At 41.0% G+C, this 22,989-nt stretch overlaps 1 protein-coding gene across 1 annotated transcript in view; it reads left to right on the top strand.

Annotated features, from left to right (window-relative positions):
* Positions 1 to 22,989, top strand: part of ITGAV (integrin subunit alpha V) — a 242,984-nt gene that overhangs the window by 200,171 nt on the left and 19,824 nt on the right. Inside the window, exon 27 of the mRNA XM_053698539.1 lies at positions 4,597 to 4,710. Within this exon, the coding sequence (XP_053554514.1) occupies positions 4,597 to 4,710 (114 nt within the window). The remainder of the gene's footprint in view (positions 1 to 4,596; positions 4,711 to 22,989) is intronic.

Below are 22,989 nucleotides of genomic sequence, written 5' to 3'. Positions count from 1 at the left end.
CGTACGCCGTACGTCCTAAAAAAAAATACACTTTACGACGAGGACGTACGTCGTCTGTCTTGGAAAGCGGTGGAAGTGATCCTGGGAGCCGATGTGGGAGGCGGGTGGGCGGCCATCGATAGGTTCCTGCTGCAAGAGGGGGGCGGGGTCATCGGGGGCACTCACGGATGCGGGAGCAGGTGGGAACTGCTACACTGCTATAAAAGAAATATTTTATATTAATAAGTGGGAGAAAGGGGGGAGGGAATGGGTTAATAACATATCTAAGGGATCTGGGAGGGGGTTGGTCTTTGGGGGGGGAACTACACTACAGAAAAAAAAAAAAAACATTTAAAATAAAATCCATTTATGTATTAACTGGGTACTGGCAGACAGCTGCCAGTATCCAAGATGGCTCCCAATAAGGTAGAGGGGGAGGGATAGAGAGATATTTGGGGGGGATCAGGGAGGTTGAGGGCTAAGGGGGGATCATACACAGCAGCATATGTAAATATGCTAAAAAAATTAAGATATCTTTTGACTTTCTGCCAGTACTTAAGATGGCAGGGACAATTGTGGGGTGGGGGGGGGGGGAACAGAGCTGTTTGGGAGGGATCAGGGGGTGTGATGTGTCAGGTGGGAGGCTGATCTCTACACTAAAGCTAAAATTAACCCTGATTAACCCTGCAAGCTTCCTACAAACTACCTAATTAACCCCTGCATTGCTGGGCATAATACACATGTGGTGCGCAGCGGCATTTAGCGGCCTAATTACCAAAAAGCAATGCCAAAGCCATATATGTCTGCTATTTCTGAACAAAGGGGATCCCAGAGAAGCATTTACAACCATTTGTGCCATAATTGCCACAAGCTGTTTGTAAATAATTTCAGTGAGAAACCTAAAGTTTGTCAAACAATTTGTGAAAAGTGAACAATTTTTTTTATTTGATCGCATTTGGCTGTGAAATGATGGCATGAAATATACCAAAATGGGCCTAGATCAATACTTTGGGATGTCTTCTAAATAAAAATATATACATGTCAAGGATATTCAGGGATTCCTGAAAGATATCAGTGTCCCAATGTAACTAGCGCTAATTTTGAAAAAAAAGTGGTTTGGAAATAGCAAAGTGCTACTTGTATTTATTGCCCTATAACTTGCAAAGAACATGTAAACATTGGGTATTTCTAAACTCAGGACAAAATATAGAAACTATTTAGCATGGTTGTTTTTTGGTGGTTGTAGATGTGTAACAGATTTTGGGGGTCAAAGTTAGAAAAAGTGTGTGTTTTTTTTCCTCCATTTTTTTTCCTCATATTTTATAAAAAAAAATTATAGTAATAGTAAATTAAAGATATGATGAAAATAATGGTATCTTTAGAAAGTCCATTTAATAGCGAAAACAACGGTATATAATATGTGTGGCTACAGTACATGTGTAAGAGGAAAATTACAGCTAAACACAAACACCGCAAACATGTAAAAATAGCCTTGGTCCCAAACGGACAGAAAATGGAAAAGTGCTGTGGTCATTAAGGGGTTAACATAGAGCTACATACACATGTCTAAATATGTGTGTGTGTATATATATATATATATATATTTATGATATAAAAAGTCTACATACCCCTGTTAAAATGTCATGTTTCTGTGATGTAAAAAAATGAGACAAAGTTAAATCATTACAATTGCAAAACAAACTGAAATGTTTTAGGTGGAGGGAAGTAGAAATAAAAAACTAAAATAATATGGTATGAGTTTTTCAGCATGGCACATCTTGACTAGGCAAGATTTGCCCACTCTTCTTTGCAAAAACACTCCAAATCTGTCAGATTGTGAGGGCATCTCTTGTGCATTGCCCACTTAAGATCACCCCACAGTTTTTCGATTGGATTCAGGTCTGGCCTCTGACTGGGCCATTTCAAAACTTTAATCTTCTTCTGGTGAAGCCATTCCTTTTGTTGATTTGGATGTATACTTTGGGGCGTTGTCATGCCGAAAGATGAGGTTCCTCTTCATGTTCAGCTTTCTAGCAGAAGCCTGAAGGTTTTGTGCCAATATTGTCTGGTATTTGGAACTGTTCATATTTCCCTCTACCATGACTTAAGGCCCCAGTTCCAGCTGAAGAAAAACAGACCCAAAGCATGATGCTGCCACCAAAATGCTTCACTGTGGGTATGGTGTTCTTTTGGTTATATGCAGTGTTGTTTTTGCAATGAACATATCTTTTGGAATTATGGCCAAAAAGTTTAATCTTGGTTTCATCAAACCAGAACACCTTTTGCGACTTGCTTTTGGGATGCTTCAGATGTGTTTTTGCAAAATTTAGCTGGGCTTGGATGGTTTTTTTTTTTTTGTAAGAAAAGGTTTCCGTCTTGCCATTCTACCCCATAGCCCAGACATATGAAGAATACGGGCGATTGTTGTCACATGCACCACACAGCCAGTACTTGCCAGATATTCCTGCAGCTCCTTTAATGGTGCTGTAGGCCTCTTGGCATCCTCCCAGACCAGTTTTTTGTTCTCGTCTTTTCATCAATTTTGGAGGGACGTCCAGTTCTTGGTAATGTCACTGTTGCTCCATATTTTCTCCACTTGATGATGACTGTCTTCACTGTGTTCCATGGTATATCTAATGCCTTGGAAATTATTTTGTACCGTTCTCCTGACTGATACCTTTTAACAATGAGATCCCTCTGATGCTTTGGAAGCTCTCTGTGGAACATGGCTTTTGTGTAGGTTGTGACTAAGAAAATGTCAGGAAAGACCTACTAGAACAGCTGAACTTTATTTGGGGTTAATCAGAGGCACTTTAAATGATGGCAGGTGTGTACTGACTCCAATTTAACAGGATTTTGAATGTGATTGCTTAATTCTAAGCACAGCTACATCACCAGTTATAACCATATTATTTTAGTTTTTTATTTTTACTTCCCTCCACCTAGAAGTTTCAGTTTGTTTTTCAATCAAGCTGTACAGTTTATAGGTCACATTAAAAGTGGAAAAAGTTCTGAAATGATTTATCTTTGTCTCATTTTTTTACATCACAGAAACCTGACATTTTAACAGGGGTGTGTAGACTTTTTATATCCACTGTGTGTGTGTGTGTATGTATATATATATATATGTGTGTGTGTGTGTGTGTGTGTGTGTGTGTGTGTGTGTGTACCTATGTATTTATGTGTATATATGTATTTACATATAAACAAATAAATACAAATTTACATACATAAGACATGCAAAACAATATGCCAATGTTCTTTAAATAAGGGAATATGTTATATGTATTTATAAATATGTGTGTGTATATGTATATGTGTGTGTGTGTGTATATATATATATATATATATATATATATATATATATATATATATATAGCTACATACAATAAAACTTCCAAAGAAGGATAAGCACAGTCTATATAGAATATCTCAATTGCCAGGGTGCACTTTCATATAAAAATTAATATTCCATTCCAAAAAAGGCACTCGCTGGTCTTGTTTTGTAAAAACAATGTTGTTTTTAGGTTCTCACTGTGGAACTGAATTTTGACATTTGACAATGCAATAAATGCTATGTTTTACAAAACAAGACCAGCGAGTGCCTTTTCTGGAATGGAATATATATATATATATTTGTGCAAAAAAACATCAGATATACATAGAAATATGTATTTATGAATATATAGAACATATTCTTCTATGTAAAGAACATTGGAATGTGAAATATTCATATTTTCATGTTGGGTTAACACACTTGAGAATATGTGATCGGGTTCTATGAGGGAATAGGTTATCATGCGTGCAATATTCTAAGTTCAGCTTTTTACGTGCGCCGGGTTATTGCGTGAGTGAAAACATTTTACTTTCAACTTGTAATACTTATGCCACCCGGTGCCCGCAAAAAGCTTACTTCTAGCAGAGTTAACCCTCGAGCGGGAGCATTAAATACCGCTCCACTTGTAATCTGGCCCTAAGATGTGTATGGTCAGTGAGCCAATCAGGAATGTTATACGACCACACCCTGCTCACAATCAGCTTCGAAGTGAACCTTTTGCTTGGTTTAAATTAAACAGCAAGTTTTAAAGGGACAGTCTACTCCAGAATTTTTATTGTTTAAAAAGTTAGATAATTCCATTAATACCCATTCCCTGGATTTGCATAATTAACACTGTGATATTAATATACTTTTTACCCCTGTGATTACCTTGTACCTAAGCCTCTGCAAACTGCCCACTTATTTAATTTCTTTAGACAGACTTGCATTTTATCCAATCAGTGCCCCCTCATACGTAACTCCACTGGCTTAAGCACAATGTTATCTATATGGAAGACATGAACTAACACCCTCTAGCTGTGAAAGAATGTCAAATGCATTCAGATAAGAGACGGCCTTCAAGGGCTTAGAAATTAGCATATGAGCATACCTAGGTTTAGCTTTCAACTAATAATACCAAGAGAAAAAAGCAAATTTGATGATAAAAGTAAATTGGAAAGTTGTCTAAAATGACATGCCCTGTCTGAATCATGAAAGTTTAATTTTGACTAGACTGTACCTTTTAAAGCATTTAATTGCATTCATACAATACATGATAACATTTTTTTTCTCTAATACAGGGTTGTGGAACTGCAGATTGTCTTAATATTACTTGTCACATTGGACAACTGGAAAAAGGAAAAAGTGCCATCTTATATATTAGATCAAGACTCTGGACTCGCACATTCATGAATGTAAGTTTAGACACTAACTTTCCTTGTGTTATCTACTCTTCACTTATACAGTATGATAACACAATAGAGTTCTGAACAGAAGATGAGCTACTTTTTAGAATAAATCTTATGCAGAAGGTCAGAACATGAAGAAAATTTTGTTTATGTGTAGTTAAAGTAAAAAGCAGAATAAGAACAATTTGTATTCACTATAAACCCACTATCCTGTCCTGTCGATCCGTGTGTGTGGTTCTCTCTCCTGTCTATAGAGCATTGCTCCGTGTTTACTCAGTTTGTTGTGGGCCTGTAGACCAGTGATGGAAGATTGCACAGCACTGTTGTGAATATCCCCACACAGTACAATAGAGCAGGCACGGGAACTGACCCAAAAGAAGTAATGGTGGTTATGCATACAAGGTCATCTAGCAAGTTTTTTTTTAATAGATTTATAGAAGCACCAAAAACATTCTAATCACATCTTAAAGGGCCATAATACCCAAATGTTTAAACACTTGAAAGTGATGCAGCATAGCTGTAAAAATCTGACTAGAAAATATCACCTGAACATCTCTATGTAAAAAAGAAAGATATTTTACCTCAAAAGTTCCTCAGTAGCCACCTCCCATTGTAAAGGATTTCTAAGCAGCATATTAGTATGTCTGTCCTAGGACAGCTTAGGGGATGAGCCTCGTGCACTCTCATATTATTTCACCAATCAGGTAAAGGAAGCTTACTATGAAATCTCATGAGAGCTAAGTCAAATCTCATGAGATCATAAAAGAGTTCATGACCTCAGCACTTCTGATGCTGATTGGCTGCAGTTCATTTCTTCATTTTTTTTTCATTTTTTTTACCTGCAGCTGAGTATAACTTTTTACACAGAACTTACTCTGCTGAGCTGAGGAGATTGTGAGGTAAAATATCTTCCTTTTTTACATAGAGATGCTCAGGTGATATTTTCCTGTCAGCTTTTTACAGTTATACTGCATCAGTTTCAAGTGATTTGTCCCTTTAAGCATATTGCTCCAGTGATCTTGATTAGGTCTTATTATGTTAACACATGATATAATGAACCAATCAGACTAATTTAAATTCTGTGCACTTAAATGCAATAAATAATTGCATTAGGAAAGTATGCAGATTAACATATAATTTAATATAGCAAAAAAAACAGTGTGTTTCACATTATAACCAGCCTGGCTATCTCTTATAAAGAGGTGATATCCCAACCTCTCAAGACAAAAATATATGTAAATAAAAAGAAGAAGCGCCAAAATAGGCTGCTGGATAACACAAGATTTAGTTAAAAATGCACAATTTTATAATTTAACTAACAATAAAATGAAAATGAGAAAAAATAAAATACAATAAAATACGCTACCACCGGTGGTAAATACAATGAAAAATCAATAAGATAAGTATCTAAAAACATCTATCAAACATAAATCATATATATGTGTACACATTTATATATAACATTCAGAGGGATGTATTTAGATAATGCAAATTGTATGGTATCAGTCGCAGACTAAATAACTGTATTGGGAGCCCTCAATAGGGTAACTATATGTGGTTGGTTTAGATTTTATGTTTGACTCCAAAAATATCCACTTCAATAGTTTCCACTGTGTGGGGAATACTAGTAGCAGAAGTAGAGCAGATGCACAAGTCTCTGTGTATGGCTTAGTAGGTCCGGTAATATTTACCGTTCAAAATGTAACTCGTGAGTGGTGATGGAAATAGTCCAATATGCCGTATAAATATACACAAGAATGCGATAACTGAAAATCTTCCTTCTTAGAAGGACTCACCGAAATTCTAAAGCTTCACTTTCTCCGCTTGTCTGTCTCAACTCTGACACGCCACACACCTGTTATTCTCCTGGGGTGTGATCGTGACGTCCAGGTCATATTGAGAGTGTACTGACCAATAGCGGATTATCGGGTTTTCATCCTCAGCTGTTTCTTTGCTTTAAGAAAGTATTCATATGAAAATTACAGAGTGCTCTGTTTTCTTAAATGGAAAGAGTCCACAGCTGCATTAATTTCTTTTGGGAAATAAGAACCTAGCCACCAGGAGGAGGCAAAGACACCACAGCCAAAGGCTTAAATACTCCTCCCACTTCCCTAATCCCCCAGTCATTCTTTGTCTTTCGTCCCAGGAGGTTGGCAGAGAAGTGTCAGATGTTTGTTTTCGTCTCTTATGGAGGGTAGTACTCTTCAACAGGGGACGGGAGTTTTAAGTAATCCTGTCAGTCTCTCAGTGAGGGCTTCGAAAGTTAGAGTCCGGAGATACATGAAGAGTCTTTCTGCGAAACCATCCCGACTCATTTTAACAACTCCACAAGCAATCGGCGTTGTCGAACTTTGCTTCACTGCCTGCTTTCTTCTCTCAAGTCCATGGCGGAGGCGAGGCTACTATCCACCACACTTGAAGGGCCGTGTTCCTGTTCCACAGCGTAGATTTCGGTAAAATCGTTTCATTTTACTTATTCATGAATGTACTGTAACTCATTTGTTCCTGTGAACTCACATGAAAAATACAGGGTCTCAGTGGGACTCCTTTAGTATCTTGGAATCAAGGGTTAATATCTCCTGAGGGGGATTATTGAACAGGGTTTTTTTTAATTATGTTTGTTATGTGATTCAATCTGCTTATGTATAGTGTTAACTGGGCTCGTGGCTTTTGGAATATAACAGCCTTTCGAAGTGACGTGCCTTACGGTTGGGCGTGCTTTTTTTGGACTGTACGGTTCACCTTGTGACCGGGCATGTCTACGTTCTGGTCTCCCATTTCCGCATTCCTGACTGTGTGGCAAAGGAGAATTCTAGTCCGCTGGTGTCTGGTTCATAGGAGGTGGTGAGTGCCCCAGCCATTGTGGGTGTCAGGTGGCGGCGATGTTGGGGGCGGCAGATTAGGGGTTAATAAATGTAGGTAACGACGACATTGGGGGCGGCAGATTAGGGGTTAATAATATTTAACTAGTGTTTACGATGCGGGAGTGCGGCGGTTAGGGGTTAATATGTTTATTATAGTGGCGGCGATGTCCGGAGCGGCAGATTAGGGGTTAATAAATTTGTTAGTGTTTGCAATGCGGGGGGGCCTCGGTTTAGGGGCTAATAGGTAGTTTTGGGTGTTAGTGTACTTTGTAACACTTTAGTTATGAGTTTTATGTTACGGCTTTGTAGCGTAAAACTCATAACTACTGACTTTCAGTTTACGGTATGGATCTTGACGGTATAGGGTGTACCGCTCACTTTTTGGCCTCCCAGGCAAACTCGTAATACCAGCGCTATGGAAGTTCCATTGAAAAATGACTTTATAAAAGCTGCAGTGGTTACGTTGCGTTACTGCCAAAAAAGTGTGCAGTACAGCTATACCTGCAAGACTCGTAATACCAGTGGTAGTGAAAAAGAGCCTTAACGCTGCTTTTTTACTCATACCGCAAGACTCGTAATCTAGCCGATAGTTTTTTGTGAGCATATTTTTTAAGATATTTAAAATGAGGATTATGCAATCCATGTGTGGTCTCCTTTATTTCAGGATTCCTTCTACATTAATCATTATTCTATGTTTACTTGAGAAGGATTATATCTGGTTTGGCATGCTGTCTAAATGTTATATTTTAAAATAAAATAATTTCCAAATGTCCCTTTATGGACTAAAGTAAACATTTGATATTGTATTACATTTGTACTTTATTACAGTATATTGTTAAATAACTTGATTTAAACCTCAAATTTAAAACAAAAAACAAAAAAAAAAACTTGTGGAAAAAACCTACTAAATACAGGTAAGGTCCATAAGTATTTGGACATTGATAAAGTTATAGTTAATTTAATTGCCATAAAAAAGAGGATTGGAGTTGAAGTTATATAATAAATGTGGGCTTACAATCAAATTAAAGCTAAAAATTTGCACTTTATTTATATACAAATTGGGTGAATGAATTATAATTGACTGAGAAGCTGTTGGCCAGGTGTCCACTGTTTCCTCCTTATTTTACTAACAATTAACTTTAAAGGTCTGGCGATGATTTCAGATGTGGAATTTGCATGTAAAAACTGTTGCTCTCAATGTGAGATCCAAATAGCTGTCAATACAAGTAAAGCAACCCATCATTAGGCTGAAAAAAATTAATAAAACAAACCCATAATAGAGATAGCAGAAACATCAGAAGTGGCCAAATCAACAATTTGGTAAATTTTATTTTAAAAAAAACACACCAGTGAGCTAAGCAATGTTAAAAGGCCTTGAAGGACAATTGAAGACAACTGTGGTAGATAATTGCAAAATTCTTTCCTTGATGAAGAAAAAACCCGTTGCAACATCTAGCCAAGTCAAGAACACTCTCCAGGACGTAAACGTATCATTGTCAAAGTCTACAGTCAGCATAAGTTATGTAAGTTTATACATAGGGGCCAAATTATTAAGCTCTGAATGGAGCTTGATGCCCCTGTTTCCGCACAAGCCTTCAGGCTCGCGGTCTGCAATTCGCCAGATCCTATACGATTATATTATCCTATTACGATATATTACAAGGTGCAAACCATTGGTAAGTCTTAAGACTATGAAGGCCAGAATAGACTTTGCCATAAAAATATACAAAAAAAAGGCCTGCCTAGTTCTGGAACTGTATTCTTTGAACAGATGAAGCTAAAATTAAACTGTACCAGAATTATTAGTAGTTGGAAGAGAAGTGTATGGAGAAGGGAAGGAATGGCGCATGATGTTAAGCATACTACATTTGTGAAAAAAAGTTGAGGAAGTATTATGGCATGGACATGTATATTTCCCATTGGAACTGGGTCACAAGTGTGTATTGATGATGTGACTGATGGCATAAGCAGCAACGTGAATTCCAAAATGTAAAAGGCTATACTTTCTGCTCAGATTCAGCCAAATGCTGCAAAATTGATAGGGCAGAGCTTTTCAGTACAGTGGGAGATTGACCTAAAATATACTGCAAAGGCAACCAAATAGCCATTCAAGAATATTGCACTCCTTTTTGCCTTGAAAATCTAAGTCAGTCACCCGACTTATACCCAATTGAACATGCATTTTACTTGCTGAAGGTAGATATGAATGCAGAAAGACCCACAAATAAGCAGCAACTAAAGACAGTTGCAGTAAAGGTCTGGCAAAGCATCACTACGGAGGAAAGCCAGAACTTAGTGATGTCCATGGGTTCCAGAATCAAGGTAGTTATTCACTGCAAAAGATTTTCAGCCAAGTAGTAATAATTATAATTTTATTTATTTTGTAAAATTACTTGTGAGCTCCTGGACATGGGAGGGCTGCATTAGAAAATGCAGTAATTTTTAATGGCTCACACAAAAAAATATATATATAATTTCCTTTCTAAGATAGGGAGAGTCCACAGCTTCATTCCTTACTGTTTGGAAATACAACACCTGGCCACCAAGTGGAGACAGACACCCCAGCCAAAGGCTTAAATATCCCTCCCACTTCCTCATTACCCCAGTCATTCTTTGCCTTTCGTCACATTAGGAGGTGGTAGAGAAGTGTCAGAAGATTCAGAGAGTCCTGAAAAAGGGTATCTGCCCTTCGAGATAGGACTAGAGTTTTAAGTAGTCATGTCAACCTCTCAGTGAGAGGATTGATGAAAGTCTGGAGATGCAGGGAAAGTTTTTCTGCAAAACCATCCAGACTACTGCTAACAGCTCCTAAGCAATCCGTGTTGACGAGTTTCACTGCATGCTTTCTCTAACTCAAGTCCATGTTAGGAGCGTTGCTATAAGACTGTCACACTTGAGATGCTGTGTTCTGTTCCACAGCATGGATTCTGGAGGTAAGATTGTTTCAATTTTTACACATAAAACGCTATAACAGGGTCACAGTGTGGCTCCTTTATACCTTGATAGGATCCAGGGTTAATTTTCTTTATAAATGAAGAGTCCACAGCTGCATTCATTACTTTTGGGAATTCAGAACCTGGCCACTAGGAGGAGGCAAAGACACCCCAGCCAAAGACTTAAATACTTCTCCCACTCCCCTCATCCCCCAGTCATTCTTTGCCTTTCGTCCCAGGAGGTTGGCAGAGAAGTGTCAGAAGTTTTCGATAGTCTCTTATGGAGGGTAGTACTCTTCGGCGTGGGACTGGAGTTTTAAGTAGTCCTGTCAGCCTCTCAGTGAGAGCATGGGTGAAAGTTAGAGTCCGGAGATGCAGGGAGAGTCTTTCTGCGAAACCATCCCGACTCATATTAACAGCTCCACAAGCAATCAGTGTTGACGAGTTTCGCTGCCTGCTTTTTTCTCTCATGTCCATGGCAGAAACGAGGCTACTATCTGTCACACTTGAAGGGCCGTGTTACTGTTCCACGGCATAGATTCCGGTAAGATTGTTTCATTTTACAACTGTTTATCCGAGAGGGGCTACAACCTTTCGGGGATAACTTTAACATAGGTTCTCAGTGAGACTCCCTTTTGTATCTAGGAATCAAGGGTTAATATCTCCTGAGGGGGGGTTATTGAACAGGGTAGTTTATAATCATGTTTGTTATGTGATTCTGTCTGCTACTGTGTAGTGTTTCTTCGTCTAATGGCTATTTTGGAACATAACGGCTTATGTCTAGTGACGCAGCCTTTACGGTCGGGGTGCGCTTTTGCATGGACTGCACGGTTTACCTTGTGACTCCATTTCCGAATTCCTGACCGTGTGGCGACGGAGATATCCTGGTCCGCTGGTGTCTGGTTCTCTGGAGGTGGTGAGTGCCCCAGCCATTGTGAGTGTAAGGTGCCGTTTAGATTTTTCTTATTGGTCCATTTTTTATTTGGTGTCCCAGTTATGGAGGATTCTGATTTTTTGGAGACGGATGTCTCTGATTCAGACTCTACTTATTGCGAAGAATATGAATTGGCCCGGGTGATACATGCCCATCAGTTATGTTCCGAATGCCATTTTAGAGTGCTCTATTCCTTGGGATCGAGGAATCAGGTGCCTACTGAACCATCCACCTCTGGGGTTTCTATTTCCCACGAGACGCGTTCCCTACCACCAACTCTTACTACGCATGCAGGTAACCTAAATGTTACTTATCCTTTTATGGAGTGTGGCCTATTCCCACCGGAGATTACGACACGGTTCCGCATGGCCATATCTTTGGCGCTGGCTCATCTGCACCTAACCTCCCGGGAGTGTTCTTATGATATTGTCCATGTTCCATTAACCTGGTCTAGTCAGGCGTGGGATCGCCTGGTCCAGTTCAGCCCTCCAGGGGAGCAACTGCCCCTGAGGCCTTAGGGGGTCAACCTTCGGGGCCAGTGTTTTCTTTTGTCCCAGAGGAGGTATGTTGCGCCTTTCGTTATAGACTAGCGCGCCTTTGTGTTCTACTAAGGCACGTTTTTGGCGCGGCTGGATCCCACTCTTAATGGGTCGAGGGATTCTCAGTCTTAATCTTCGACTGGCTTGCATGCATATACATAAAGGGATGAAGTAATCTTCTTATAGTCTGTTATTTGTGTATCCTGTTCCAGTTCTGAGCTTAGAAGTCTTGGACCCCTGTTGTGCTGGTCTTGCGGGGCTGTCCGTACTTCCTGGGCGATAACCTACGGGTTGCCTTATCTTTTATCTTCATCTGGTGAGGATGATTTTTATTTGGTCTAAAGCTCAGGTTGTGGTGTGATGTTTCCTTCGGGAACTTTCTTCTCTGGAATTGATACTGGCGATTTTGTGGTCGCACTGTTAACAAATGTCTGTCTGACTGTTCTTTATCCCTTCATCTCGGGGGAAACTCTCTATGTGGCCCTGACAGTGCTGGGGCCCTTGGTTTCAGGCTGGTCCTGACTAGGTACAAATCCTTCTGTCTTTGAGGCCTAGTTCAGACACATGGCGCCTTTTTATGTCTGGTTGGTCCGGTGAGGGTGCCTAGTGATCACAATATGATTTGTGTTGTTTTCTTGTTTTATTTTACAAGCTTCAACTAGCATCCTGAGAGGACTTGAGGGTCCGTGGTTGCTTAGGGGCATGGGGGATTGGTTCAGTCCTCATTCGCCTTTCAATCTAGTGGGCCGGGACTCCGCGGCAACATGTTAAGTCATTTATTATTTTTATGGGAACTAGATTGTTCCTTCCCGTTGTGGGTTGGAGGCTTGGAGGATTTAGGTCCTTCATACCGCCACCCTTACGGTTTTGCTTTTCATGATCTCTTTGGAAGTGTCCTTTTAGGACTTGTTCCTTTTAGAGGTTCTCTTCCTTTGGGTCGAGACTTTCTGGACTTCATCCGGTTTTTCTGGCGGCTTTGGCCGCTTCATTAGGAAGTGAAGGGCGTGAGGCTGTGTCTTCCATTTAGGAGTTAGTTGTCTCCATGTCAGAGGCGATAGGAGGTGTTGTCTCTTTTTCCAAGCTTTTTGTTTAGGGAATGTTTTTCTGCCTGGGTTCGGGATGCTTTGCATTCTTCTCCCTTGGGTGTGGTCCTCTGGAACGTTAATCTGTAAGGATTATGGAGACAAGGCTTTCTTCTACTCTCGGGTGACTGTTCTCGTTCTCATTTCCCTTAGTGTTGCCCTTGGCGCCTTTGGGCTCTAGAGAAATTGCTGGACTTTGTCGTAGCCTAGATCTGTTGCTCTGCTGAATTCGACCTCGGAGCATTTGAGGTACGGTAAGCCTCTTGAGGTTTCTCCTTTCTCCATGTTCAGGATTTGTGGGAAGGACTGGCGGCTCTTAGATAGCCTGCAACGTTATCCACTGGTTAGTGGATACTTAGCATTCTGAAGGATCCGGTCTTCAGCTTGCCCTGCAAGTATTTAAGTTTCATAGTCATTTTTAGATGACTGCAGCGTGCAGTGTTTTTGCTTCAGGTGTTGTTCGTCAGACCTATCTGAGCTTGCTGCACGAGGTTTTGTTTCTGAATATTTTGGTATTCTGAGCTACCTTTTTGCGACTTGGGGACCTTCGTCTTCAGTTACTTTTTAGAGTGTGGTTGCATTGTGTTGGGGGAAGATCATCTCTGTTTCAGACTCCCGGCCTTATCCTGTGGTTTCTGTTATTCTGGGGTCTGGGCATTGCCTCCCCTTGTTTCTATGAGACTGGTGGGTTTCTGTTGGTCTGGAGTTACTTATGTTAGCTGGACAGATAGCTCAGCATACTAATGCACTGTGGCTACTCTGCACTGTAGCAAACGGAGAGTTGCAAGTCGATCCCCGGTGAGGTCTACTCAGCCTTCCTCCTTTCGAGGTTGATATGATGAGCATCGCCTTGAGTCCCTTCTCCATGTCTTTCCTTCTCTGTGGAACATTACAGTAGCTTGTTCCCTTTCTTTAGTAAGAGGCGTGTTGTTTGGAGACCGACTGCTGGGCGATGGTGTCTCCTGGAGCCTGTTGACCAGTCCTGGTGGCCAGGTTCTGAATTCCCAAAAGTAATGAATGCAGCTGTGGACTCTTTCCATCTGAAGAAAATAAAATTATCAGGTAAGCATAATTTATGTTATCCTCTTAAGGGGGTTAACAGTTAGGGTTAATTAATCAGTGTATTATTTATTTGCATGCTGCTTTGTGTGATTTTTTTCCTGGGCTGATAGACTGTGTTTTTGGGTGGAACAAACAGGTTTCACTTTCAAGTTTCACTTTCGTTTTTGAAAGTGTTACACAGCTCCTATTACTTGCTGTACTTGTAATAACAGGGGAAGTACTGTATTGCACTCCATGTGACCGGGTGTAGTCTATGTTCATTTCCTCCATTCCGGCTGAGACTTGAACCTGAGGAGAGCATTTCCTCTGTTAACTGTCTGGGTCTAGGAGGTGGTGAGTGCCCCAGCCATTGGGAGTATAAAGGTGCAGTTTTCTATAATAAAAAATGTTTTTATTTGTGTCCTTTTGTGGGTATAACCTGAGCTATTGAGGACTGACATGTTAAAAGGTATTCCTTCTGTACTAAATCATACCTGTTTATATTGTGAGGAAGCCGTCTACCCCTCAGGACTCGGCGTCCCGTGAGATTACTACCCTTGCTACATTATCCACTCCACATGCAGTTCCCCATAGCACATCTAATCCTCCATCCGGAGGGGGCCTTCTTCCTGCAGACTTTGCAGCGCAGTTACAAACGGCAGTGTCTGCGGCCCTCAGTGCATTACCTCGCTCTAACAAACGCAAGAGAAAGGTTAAAGATAGCTCTCCTAACCCTGAGTCATCTAAATATTTATCGGATTTAGCTATTATGTCCCAGTTATCCGATGAGTTAACCTCTGTAGCTTCAGAGGGTGAACTTTCTTAGCGTCTAAGCCTCCTGCTGCAGAGGAACCGTCCTTTAGATTTAAAATTGAGCAGTTGCGTTTTTTATTAAAGGAGGTTCTGTCTACGTTAGAGGTTCCAGAGGCCGCGCTGCCTGAACAACCTAAGATACCTAAATTAGACAGAGTTTACGAAGACAGGAAAGTTCCTTTGACTTTTCCTGTGCCGGTTAAGATGGCGAACATTATTAAGAACAATTGGGAAAGAATTGGTTCTCCCTTTTCCCCCTCGTCTACTTTTAAAAAGTTGTTCCCGGTCCCGGACTCTCAACTGGATTTGTGAGGCTCCATTCCTAAGGTGGATGGTGCTATCTCTACGCTTGCTAAACGTACTACTATACCTCTTGAGGATACTTCTTGGTTCAGAGAGCCGATGGATAAGAAAATGGAAACCTTTCTGAGAAAGATGTTTCAACATACAGATTTTTGTTTCAACCGGCGGTTGACAGAGTGGCTACCTACTGGTGCGACTCTTTGTCGGAAGTCATTGAGGTGGAGTTTCCCCTTGAGGATATTCAAGACAGAATTGAAGCTCTGAGAATTGCTAATTCTTTTATCTGTGATGTGAACATGCAAATTATTCGCCTAAATGCAAAGGCCTCTGGCTTTGCGGTCCTAGCCCGCCGGGCACTCTGGTTGAAGTCTTGGTTTGTGGATATGACTTCTAAGTTCAGACTCCTTTCTCTTTCTTTAAGGGAAATATTTTATTTGGTCCAGGCCTGGGCTCCATTATTTCTACGGTTACCCGAGGCAAGGGTGCCTTCCTACCGCAAGATAAGAAGAACAAGTCTAAGGGACAACAATCTTCTAATTTTCGTTTCTTTCGTTCTGACAAATCGCAATAACAATCATCCTCCAAGCCCGAGCAACCCAAGAGTACTTGGAAGCCGGCTCAGTCCTGGAATAAATCCAACCGAAAAAGAAGACTGCCAAAAACAAATCGGCAGGAAAGGGGCGGCCCCCGATCCGTGATCGGGTCATGTAGGAGGCAGACTGTCTCTTTTTTTCAGACGCCTGGTTCAAGGACGTACAGGATCCGTGGGTCCTGGAGGTGGTATCTCAGGGATACAAAATAGGCTTCAAATCTCATCTGCCACAGGGCAAATTCCTTCTCTAGAATCTGTCTACCAGACCAGAAAAGAGGGATGCCTTTCTAGGGTGCGTTCGGGATCTATCCTCCTTAGTTGTTATCCTGGTGCCTGTCGATGAAAAAGGTTTTGGGTTTTTATTCAAAACCCTTTCATGGTCCCAAAGAAGGAGAGAACTTTCCGCCCAATTCTCGACCTAAAGTGCTTAAGAAATTTCTCAGTGTCCCTTCCTTCAAGATGGAGATGATTAGGTCCATCCTTCCTTTATTTCAGGAAGGTCAGTTTATGACCACTATAGATCTGAAGGACGCTTACCTTCATGTTCCAATCCACAGGGAACACTTTAAGTTCCTGAGGTTTGCATTCCTGGACATGCACTTCCAGTTCATTGCCCTTCCGTTTGGCCTAGCTACTGCTCCAAGAATCTTCACAAAGGTTCTGGGAGCTCTTCTAGCCGTTGCCAGAACTCAGGGTATTGCAGTAGCCCCATACTTGGACGATATTCTGTTCAAGCACCATCCTTTCGTCTTGCGGAAGAATTCTCGGAGTCCCTTCTCAGTTTTCTTCGATCACATGGATGGAAGATAAACTTGGAAAAGAGTTTTCTTTTCCCAAGTACCAGGGTGGAATTCCTGGGTACTATAACAGACTCCATATCTATGAGGATATTTCTAACAGACCAGAGACATTGCAAGCTAACTTCGGCATGTCTTGCCCTCCGGACCTCCTTGAGTCCCTCTGTGGCTCAGTGTATGGAGGTGATTGGTCTCATGGTGTCCTGCATGGACATCATTACTTTTGCCAGGTTCCGTCTCAGACCTTTACAACTGTGCATGCTGAGGCAGTGGAACGGCAATAATTCAGATCTGTCTCAACAGATTGTATTAGACAGCCGGTCAAGAGAATCTCTCTTGATGGCTCTGTCCAGATAATTTGTCCCGAGGGACGTGCTTCTTATGACCATCCTGGGAGATTGTAACTACGGACGCATGCCTATCCGGAAGGGGAGCTGTTTGGGATGCCAGGAAGGCACAGGGGTTGTGGCTTTACCACTTCTGGGTTCATCCCAGTTTATCAGATTCCATTCAGACAATATAACCTTGGTAGCTTACATCAACCATCAGGTGGGAAAAGAGAAATTCCTTGGCAATGAAGGAAGTATCTCAGATTCTGGAGTGGGCGGAAGCCCACAGCTGTTTGCTGTCAGCGATCCACATTCCGGGTGTGGACAACTGGGAGGTGGATTTTCTCAGCAGGCAATCTTTCTATCCAGGGGAATGATCTCTCCATCCCGAGGTGTTTGCAGAGATATGCAGCAATTGGGGGACGCCGGAGATAGATCTCATGGCGTCCCGTCTCAATACCAAGCTACCTAGGTACGGGTCGAGGTCAAAGGACCCACAAGCGGATCTAATAGATGCACTAGCAGTGCCCTGGAGGTTCAAACATATATATTTTCCCTTCATTACCGCTTCTTACTTGAGTGGTGGCCCGCAACAAGCAGGAGCGGGTGTCGGTAATCCTGATTGCTCCATCATGGCCACGAAGGATGTGGTTCGCAGATCTAGTGGGGATGTTCTCATCTCCTCCATGGAAGTTAGCTTGTTGCAGAGATCTGCTGATACAAGGCCCATTTGTTTATCAAAATCTAGATTCTCTGATGCTGAATGCGTGGAGATTGAACGCTTAGTCTTAGCCAATAGAGGTTTTGCTGAGTGTCATTGATACTCTTATTCAAGCTTGTAAACCATTTACTCGGCGTATCTACCACAAGATGTGGAGGACCTACTTATTCTGGTGTGAAGAGCTTGTTTTTTTCCTGGCACAGAGTTAAGGTTGCCAGGATCTTATCTTTTTTCCAGGATGAGCTGGAGAAGGGCCTTTCTGTTAGTTCCCTGAGGGGACAGATTTCGACCCTGTCGGTTTTATTGCACAAGAAACTGGGTAAGCTTCCAGACGTGCAGTCCTTTGTTAAGACTCTGATTAGGATCAGACTTGTGTTTAGATCTGGGACTCCTCCTTGGAGCCTAAATCTTGTTCTTCGGGTTTTGCAACAGGTTCAGTTTGAGCCTCTGCATTGCGTTGACATTAAATTGTTATCTTTGAATGTTCTTTTTTTATTGGCTATTGCCTATGCGCGCAGAGTTTCTGAGATCTCTGCTTTGCAGAGGTTTTTCATACAGATAAGGCAGTTTTACGTACTAAATTAGGTTTTCTTCCTAAGGTTGTGTCAGATCGCAACATCAATCAGGAGATTGTGGTTCCTTTCTTGTGTCCTAATCCTTCTTCATCGAAGGAACGCTTACTTCACAATTTGGATGTGGTTTGCGCCTTGAAGTTCTATCTTCAGGCTACTAAGGAGTTTAGACAATCTTCCTCTTTGTTTGTTGTCCATTCGGGGAAGCGTAAGGGGCAGAAGGCTACTTCGACTTCCCTATCGTTTTGGTTAAGGAGTGTCATCCGCTTAGCTTACGAGACAGCGGGACATCATCCTCCTGAGAGGATAACGGCTCATTCCACTAGAGCAGTGGCTTCCTCTTGGGCCTTTAAGAACGAGGCTTCTATGGATCGGATTTGTAAGGCGGCTACCTGGTCCTCACATACTTTTTCAAAATTTTACAAGTTTGGTGTTTTTGCTTCGGCTGAAGCAGCTTTGGGGAGAAAAGTTTTGCAGGCTGTGGTGCCCTCAGAATAGGGTCTGCATCTTCTTTTTTGTTCCCTCCCGTTATTCATTCAGTGTCCTCTGGAGCTTGGGTATAGTTTTCCCAACAGTAAGGAATAAAGCCGTTAACTCTCCCTATCTTAGGAAGGAAAACATAATTTATGCTTACCAGATAAATTCCTTTCCTTCCGGATAGGGAGAGTCCATGGCCCCCGTCTGTTTTTTCTTGTCTATGGGCGGTCCCCTATTTCTTTCATGTAATTAGCAAGAGTCCATGAGCTAGTGACGTATGGGATATACATTCCTACCAGGAGGGGCAAAGTTTCCCAAACCTCAAAATGCCTATAAATACACCCCTCACCACACCCACAATTCAGTTTTACAAACTTTGCCTCCTATGGAGGTGGTGAAGTAAGTTTGTGCTAGATTCTACGTTGATATGCGCTCTGCAGCAAGTTGGAGCCCAGTTTTCCTCTCAGCGTGCAGTGAATGTCAGAGGGATGTGAGGAGAGTATTGCCTATTTTAATGCAGTGATCTCCTTCTACGGGGTCTATTTCATAGGTTCTCTGTTATCGGTCGTAGAGATTCATCTCTTACCTCCCTTTTCAGATCGACGATATACTCTTATTTATATACCATTACCTCTGCTGATTTTCGTTTCAGTACTGGTTTGGCTTTCTACAAACATGTAGATGAGTGTCCTGGGGTAAGTAAATCTTATTTTCTGTGACACTCTAAGCTATGGTTGGGCACTTTATTTATAAAGTTCTAAATATATGTATTCAAACATTTATTTGCCTTGACTCAGGATGTTCAACATTCCTTATTTTCAGACAGTCAGTTTCATATTTGGGATAATGCATTTGAATCAATCATTTTTTCTTACCTTAAAAATTTGACTCTTTTTTTCCTGTGGGCTGTTAGGCTCGCGGGGGCTGAAAATGCTTCATTTTATTGCGTCATTCTTGGCGCGGACTTTTTTTGCGCAAAAAATCTTTTCTGTTTCCGGCGTCATACGTGTCGCCGGAAGTTGCGTCATTTTTTTGACGTCCTTTTGCGCCAAAAATGTCGGCGTTCCGGATGTGGCATCATTTTTGGCGCCAAAAAGCATTTAGGCGCCAAATAATGTGGGCGTCTTATTTGGCGCTAAAAAAATATGGGCGTCGCTTTTGTCTACACATTATTTCAGTCTCATTTTTTCTTTGCTTCTGGTTACTAGAAGCTTGTTTATTGGCATTTTTTCCCATTCCTGAAACTGTCATTTAAGGAATTTGATAAATTTTGCTTTATATGTTGTTTTTTCTCTTACATATTGCAAGATGTCTCACGTTGCATCTGAGTCAGAAGATACTTCAGGAAAATCGCTGTCTAGTGCTGGAACTACCAAAGCTAAGTGTATCTGCTGTAAACTTTTGGTAGCTATTCCTCCGGCTGTTGTTTGTACTAATTGTCATGACAAACTTGTTAATGCAGATAATATTTCCTTTAGTAATGTACCATTGCCTGTTGCAGTTCCTTCAACATCTAAGGTGCAGAATGTTCCTGATAACATAAGAGATTTTGTTTCTGAATCCATCAAGAAGGCTATGTCTGTTATTTCTCCTTCTAGTAAACATAAAAAATCTTTTAAAACTTATCTCTCTACAGATGAATTTTTAAATGAACATCATCATTCTGATTCTGATGACTCTTCTGGTTCAGAGGATTCTGTTTCAGAGATTGATGCTGATAAATCTTCATATTTATTTAAAATGGAATTTATTCGTTCTTTACTTAAAGAAGTACTAATTGCTTTAGAAATAGAGGATTCTGGTCCTCTTGATACTAATTCTAAACGTTTAGATAAGGTATTTAAATCTCCTGTGGTTATTCCAGAAGTTTTTCCTGTTCCTAATGCTATTTCTGAAGTAATTTCCAGAGAATGGGATAAATTGGGTAATTCATTTACTCCTTCTAAACGTTTTAAGCAATTATATCCTGTGCCGTCTGACAGATTAGAATTTTGGGACAAAATCCCTAAAGTTGATGGGGCTATTTCTACCCTTGCTAAACGTACTACTATTCCTACGTCAGATGGTACTTTGTTTAAGGATCCTTTAGATAGGAAAATTGAATCCTTTCTAAGAAAAGCTTATCTGTGTTCAGGTAATCTTCTTAGACCTGCTATATCATTGGCTGATGTTGCTGCAGCTTCAACTTTTTGGTTGGAGACTTTAGCGCAACAAGTAACAGATCATGATTCTCATAATATTATTATTCTTCTTCAGCATGCTAATAATTTTATCTGTGATGCCATTTCTTCTGTTATGTGTGATCAGTCCACGGGTCATCATTACTTCTGGGATATAACTCCTCCCCAACAGGAAATGCAAGAGGATTCACCCAGCAGAGCTGCATATAGCTCCTCCCCTCTACGTCAGTCCCAGTCATTCTCTTGCACCCAACGACTAGATAGGATGTGTGAGAGGACTATGGTGATTATACTTAGTTTTTATGACTTCAATCAAAAGTTTGTTATTTTACAATAGCACCGGAGCGTGTTATTACTTCTCTGGCAGAGTTTGAGGAAGAATCTGCCAGAGTTTTTTACTATGATTTTAACCGGAGTAGTTAAGATCATATTGCTGTTCTCGGCCATCTGAGGGAGGTAAAGGCTTCAGATCAGGGGACAGCGGGCAGATGAATCTGCATTGAGGTATGTAGCAGTTTTTATTTTCTGAATGGAATTGATGAGAAAATCCTGCCATACCGTTAAAATGACATGTATGTATACACTTCAGTATTCTGGGGATGGTATTTCACCGGAACTACTCTGCTAAAAGTCACTAATACTTTTAATAACTATTTATCATGTTAAACGTTTTGCTGGAATGTAGAATCGTTTACATTGCTGAGGTACTGTGTGAATAGATATTTGGGCATTATTTTCCACTTGGCAGTTTTTTGCTTGTAATTGTGACAGTTTCGTTTCTCTTCACTGCTGTGTGGGAGAGGGAGGGGCCGTTTTGGCGCTCTTTACTACGCATCAAAAAATTCCAGTCAGTCACTTTTATTTTTCCTGCATGATCCGGTTCATCTCTGACAGATCTCAGGGGTCTTCAAACTTCTTTGAAGGGAGGTAACTTCTCTCAGCAGAGCTGTGAGAATTCTTATAGTGACTGTGCATAAAAACGTTGCTTTGTACTTTTTATGTCAAATTTAATTATTGTTATTTTACTAATGGGAACAAACCTTTGCTAAGAGTTGTGTTGTTTTAAAGTTTGATGCTATAACTGTTTTTCAGTTCATTATTTCAACTGTTATTTAATCGTTTAGTACCTCTTTGAGGCACAGTATTTTTTTGCTAAAAAAGATTATAACCAAGTTGTAAGTTTTTTTGCTAGTGTGTTAAACATGTCTGACTCAGAGGAAGATATCTGTGTCATTTGTTCCAATGCCAAGGTGGAGCCCAATAGAAATTTATGTACTAACTGTATTGATGCTACTTTAAATAAAAGTCAATCTGTACAATGTGAACAAATTTCACCAAACAGCGAGGGGAGAGTTATGCCGACTAACTCGCCTCACGCGGCAGTACCTGCATCTCCCGCCCGGGAGGTGCGTGATATTATGGCGCCTAGTACATCTGGGCGGCCATTACAGATAACATTACAAGATATGGCTACTGTTATGACTGAAGTTTTGTCTAAATTACCAGAACTAAGAGGCAAGCGTGATCACTCTGGGGTGAGAACAGAGTGCGCTGACAATGCTAGGGCCATGTCTGATACTGCGTCACAGCTCGCAGAGCATGAGGACGGAGAGCTTCATTCTGTGGGTGACGGTTCTGATCCAAACAAATTGGACTCAGATATTTCAAATTTTAAATTTAAATTGGAGAACCTCCGTGTATTACTAGGGGAGGTCTTAGCAGCTCTTAACGATTGTAACACCGTTGCAATACCAGAGAAACTGTGTAGGTTGGATAAATACTTTGCGGTACCGGCGAGTACTGACGTTTTTCCTATACCTAAGAGACTAACTGAAATTGTTACTAAGGAGTGGGATAGACCCGGTGTGCCGTTCTCACCCCCTCCAATATTTAGAAAAATGTTCCCAATAGACGCCACCACTAGGGACTTATGGCAGACGGTCCCCAAGGTGGAGGGAGCAGTTTCTACTTTAGCTAAGCGTACCACTATCCCGGTGGAGGATAGCTGTGCTTTTTCAGATCCAATGGATAAAAAGTTAGAGGGTTACCTTAAGAAAATGTTTGTTCAACAAGGTTTTATATTACAACCCCTTGCATGTATCGCGCCG

Source organism: Bombina bombina, chromosome 1 (assembly GCF_027579735.1).
Source record: "Bombina bombina isolate aBomBom1 chromosome 1, aBomBom1.pri, whole genome shotgun sequence".
Taxonomy (NCBI): Eukaryota; Metazoa; Chordata; class Amphibia; order Anura; family Bombinatoridae; genus Bombina; species Bombina bombina.
The sequence above is the reverse complement of the archived record's forward strand: the minus strand, read 5'-3'. Positions and strand labels throughout refer to the sequence as shown.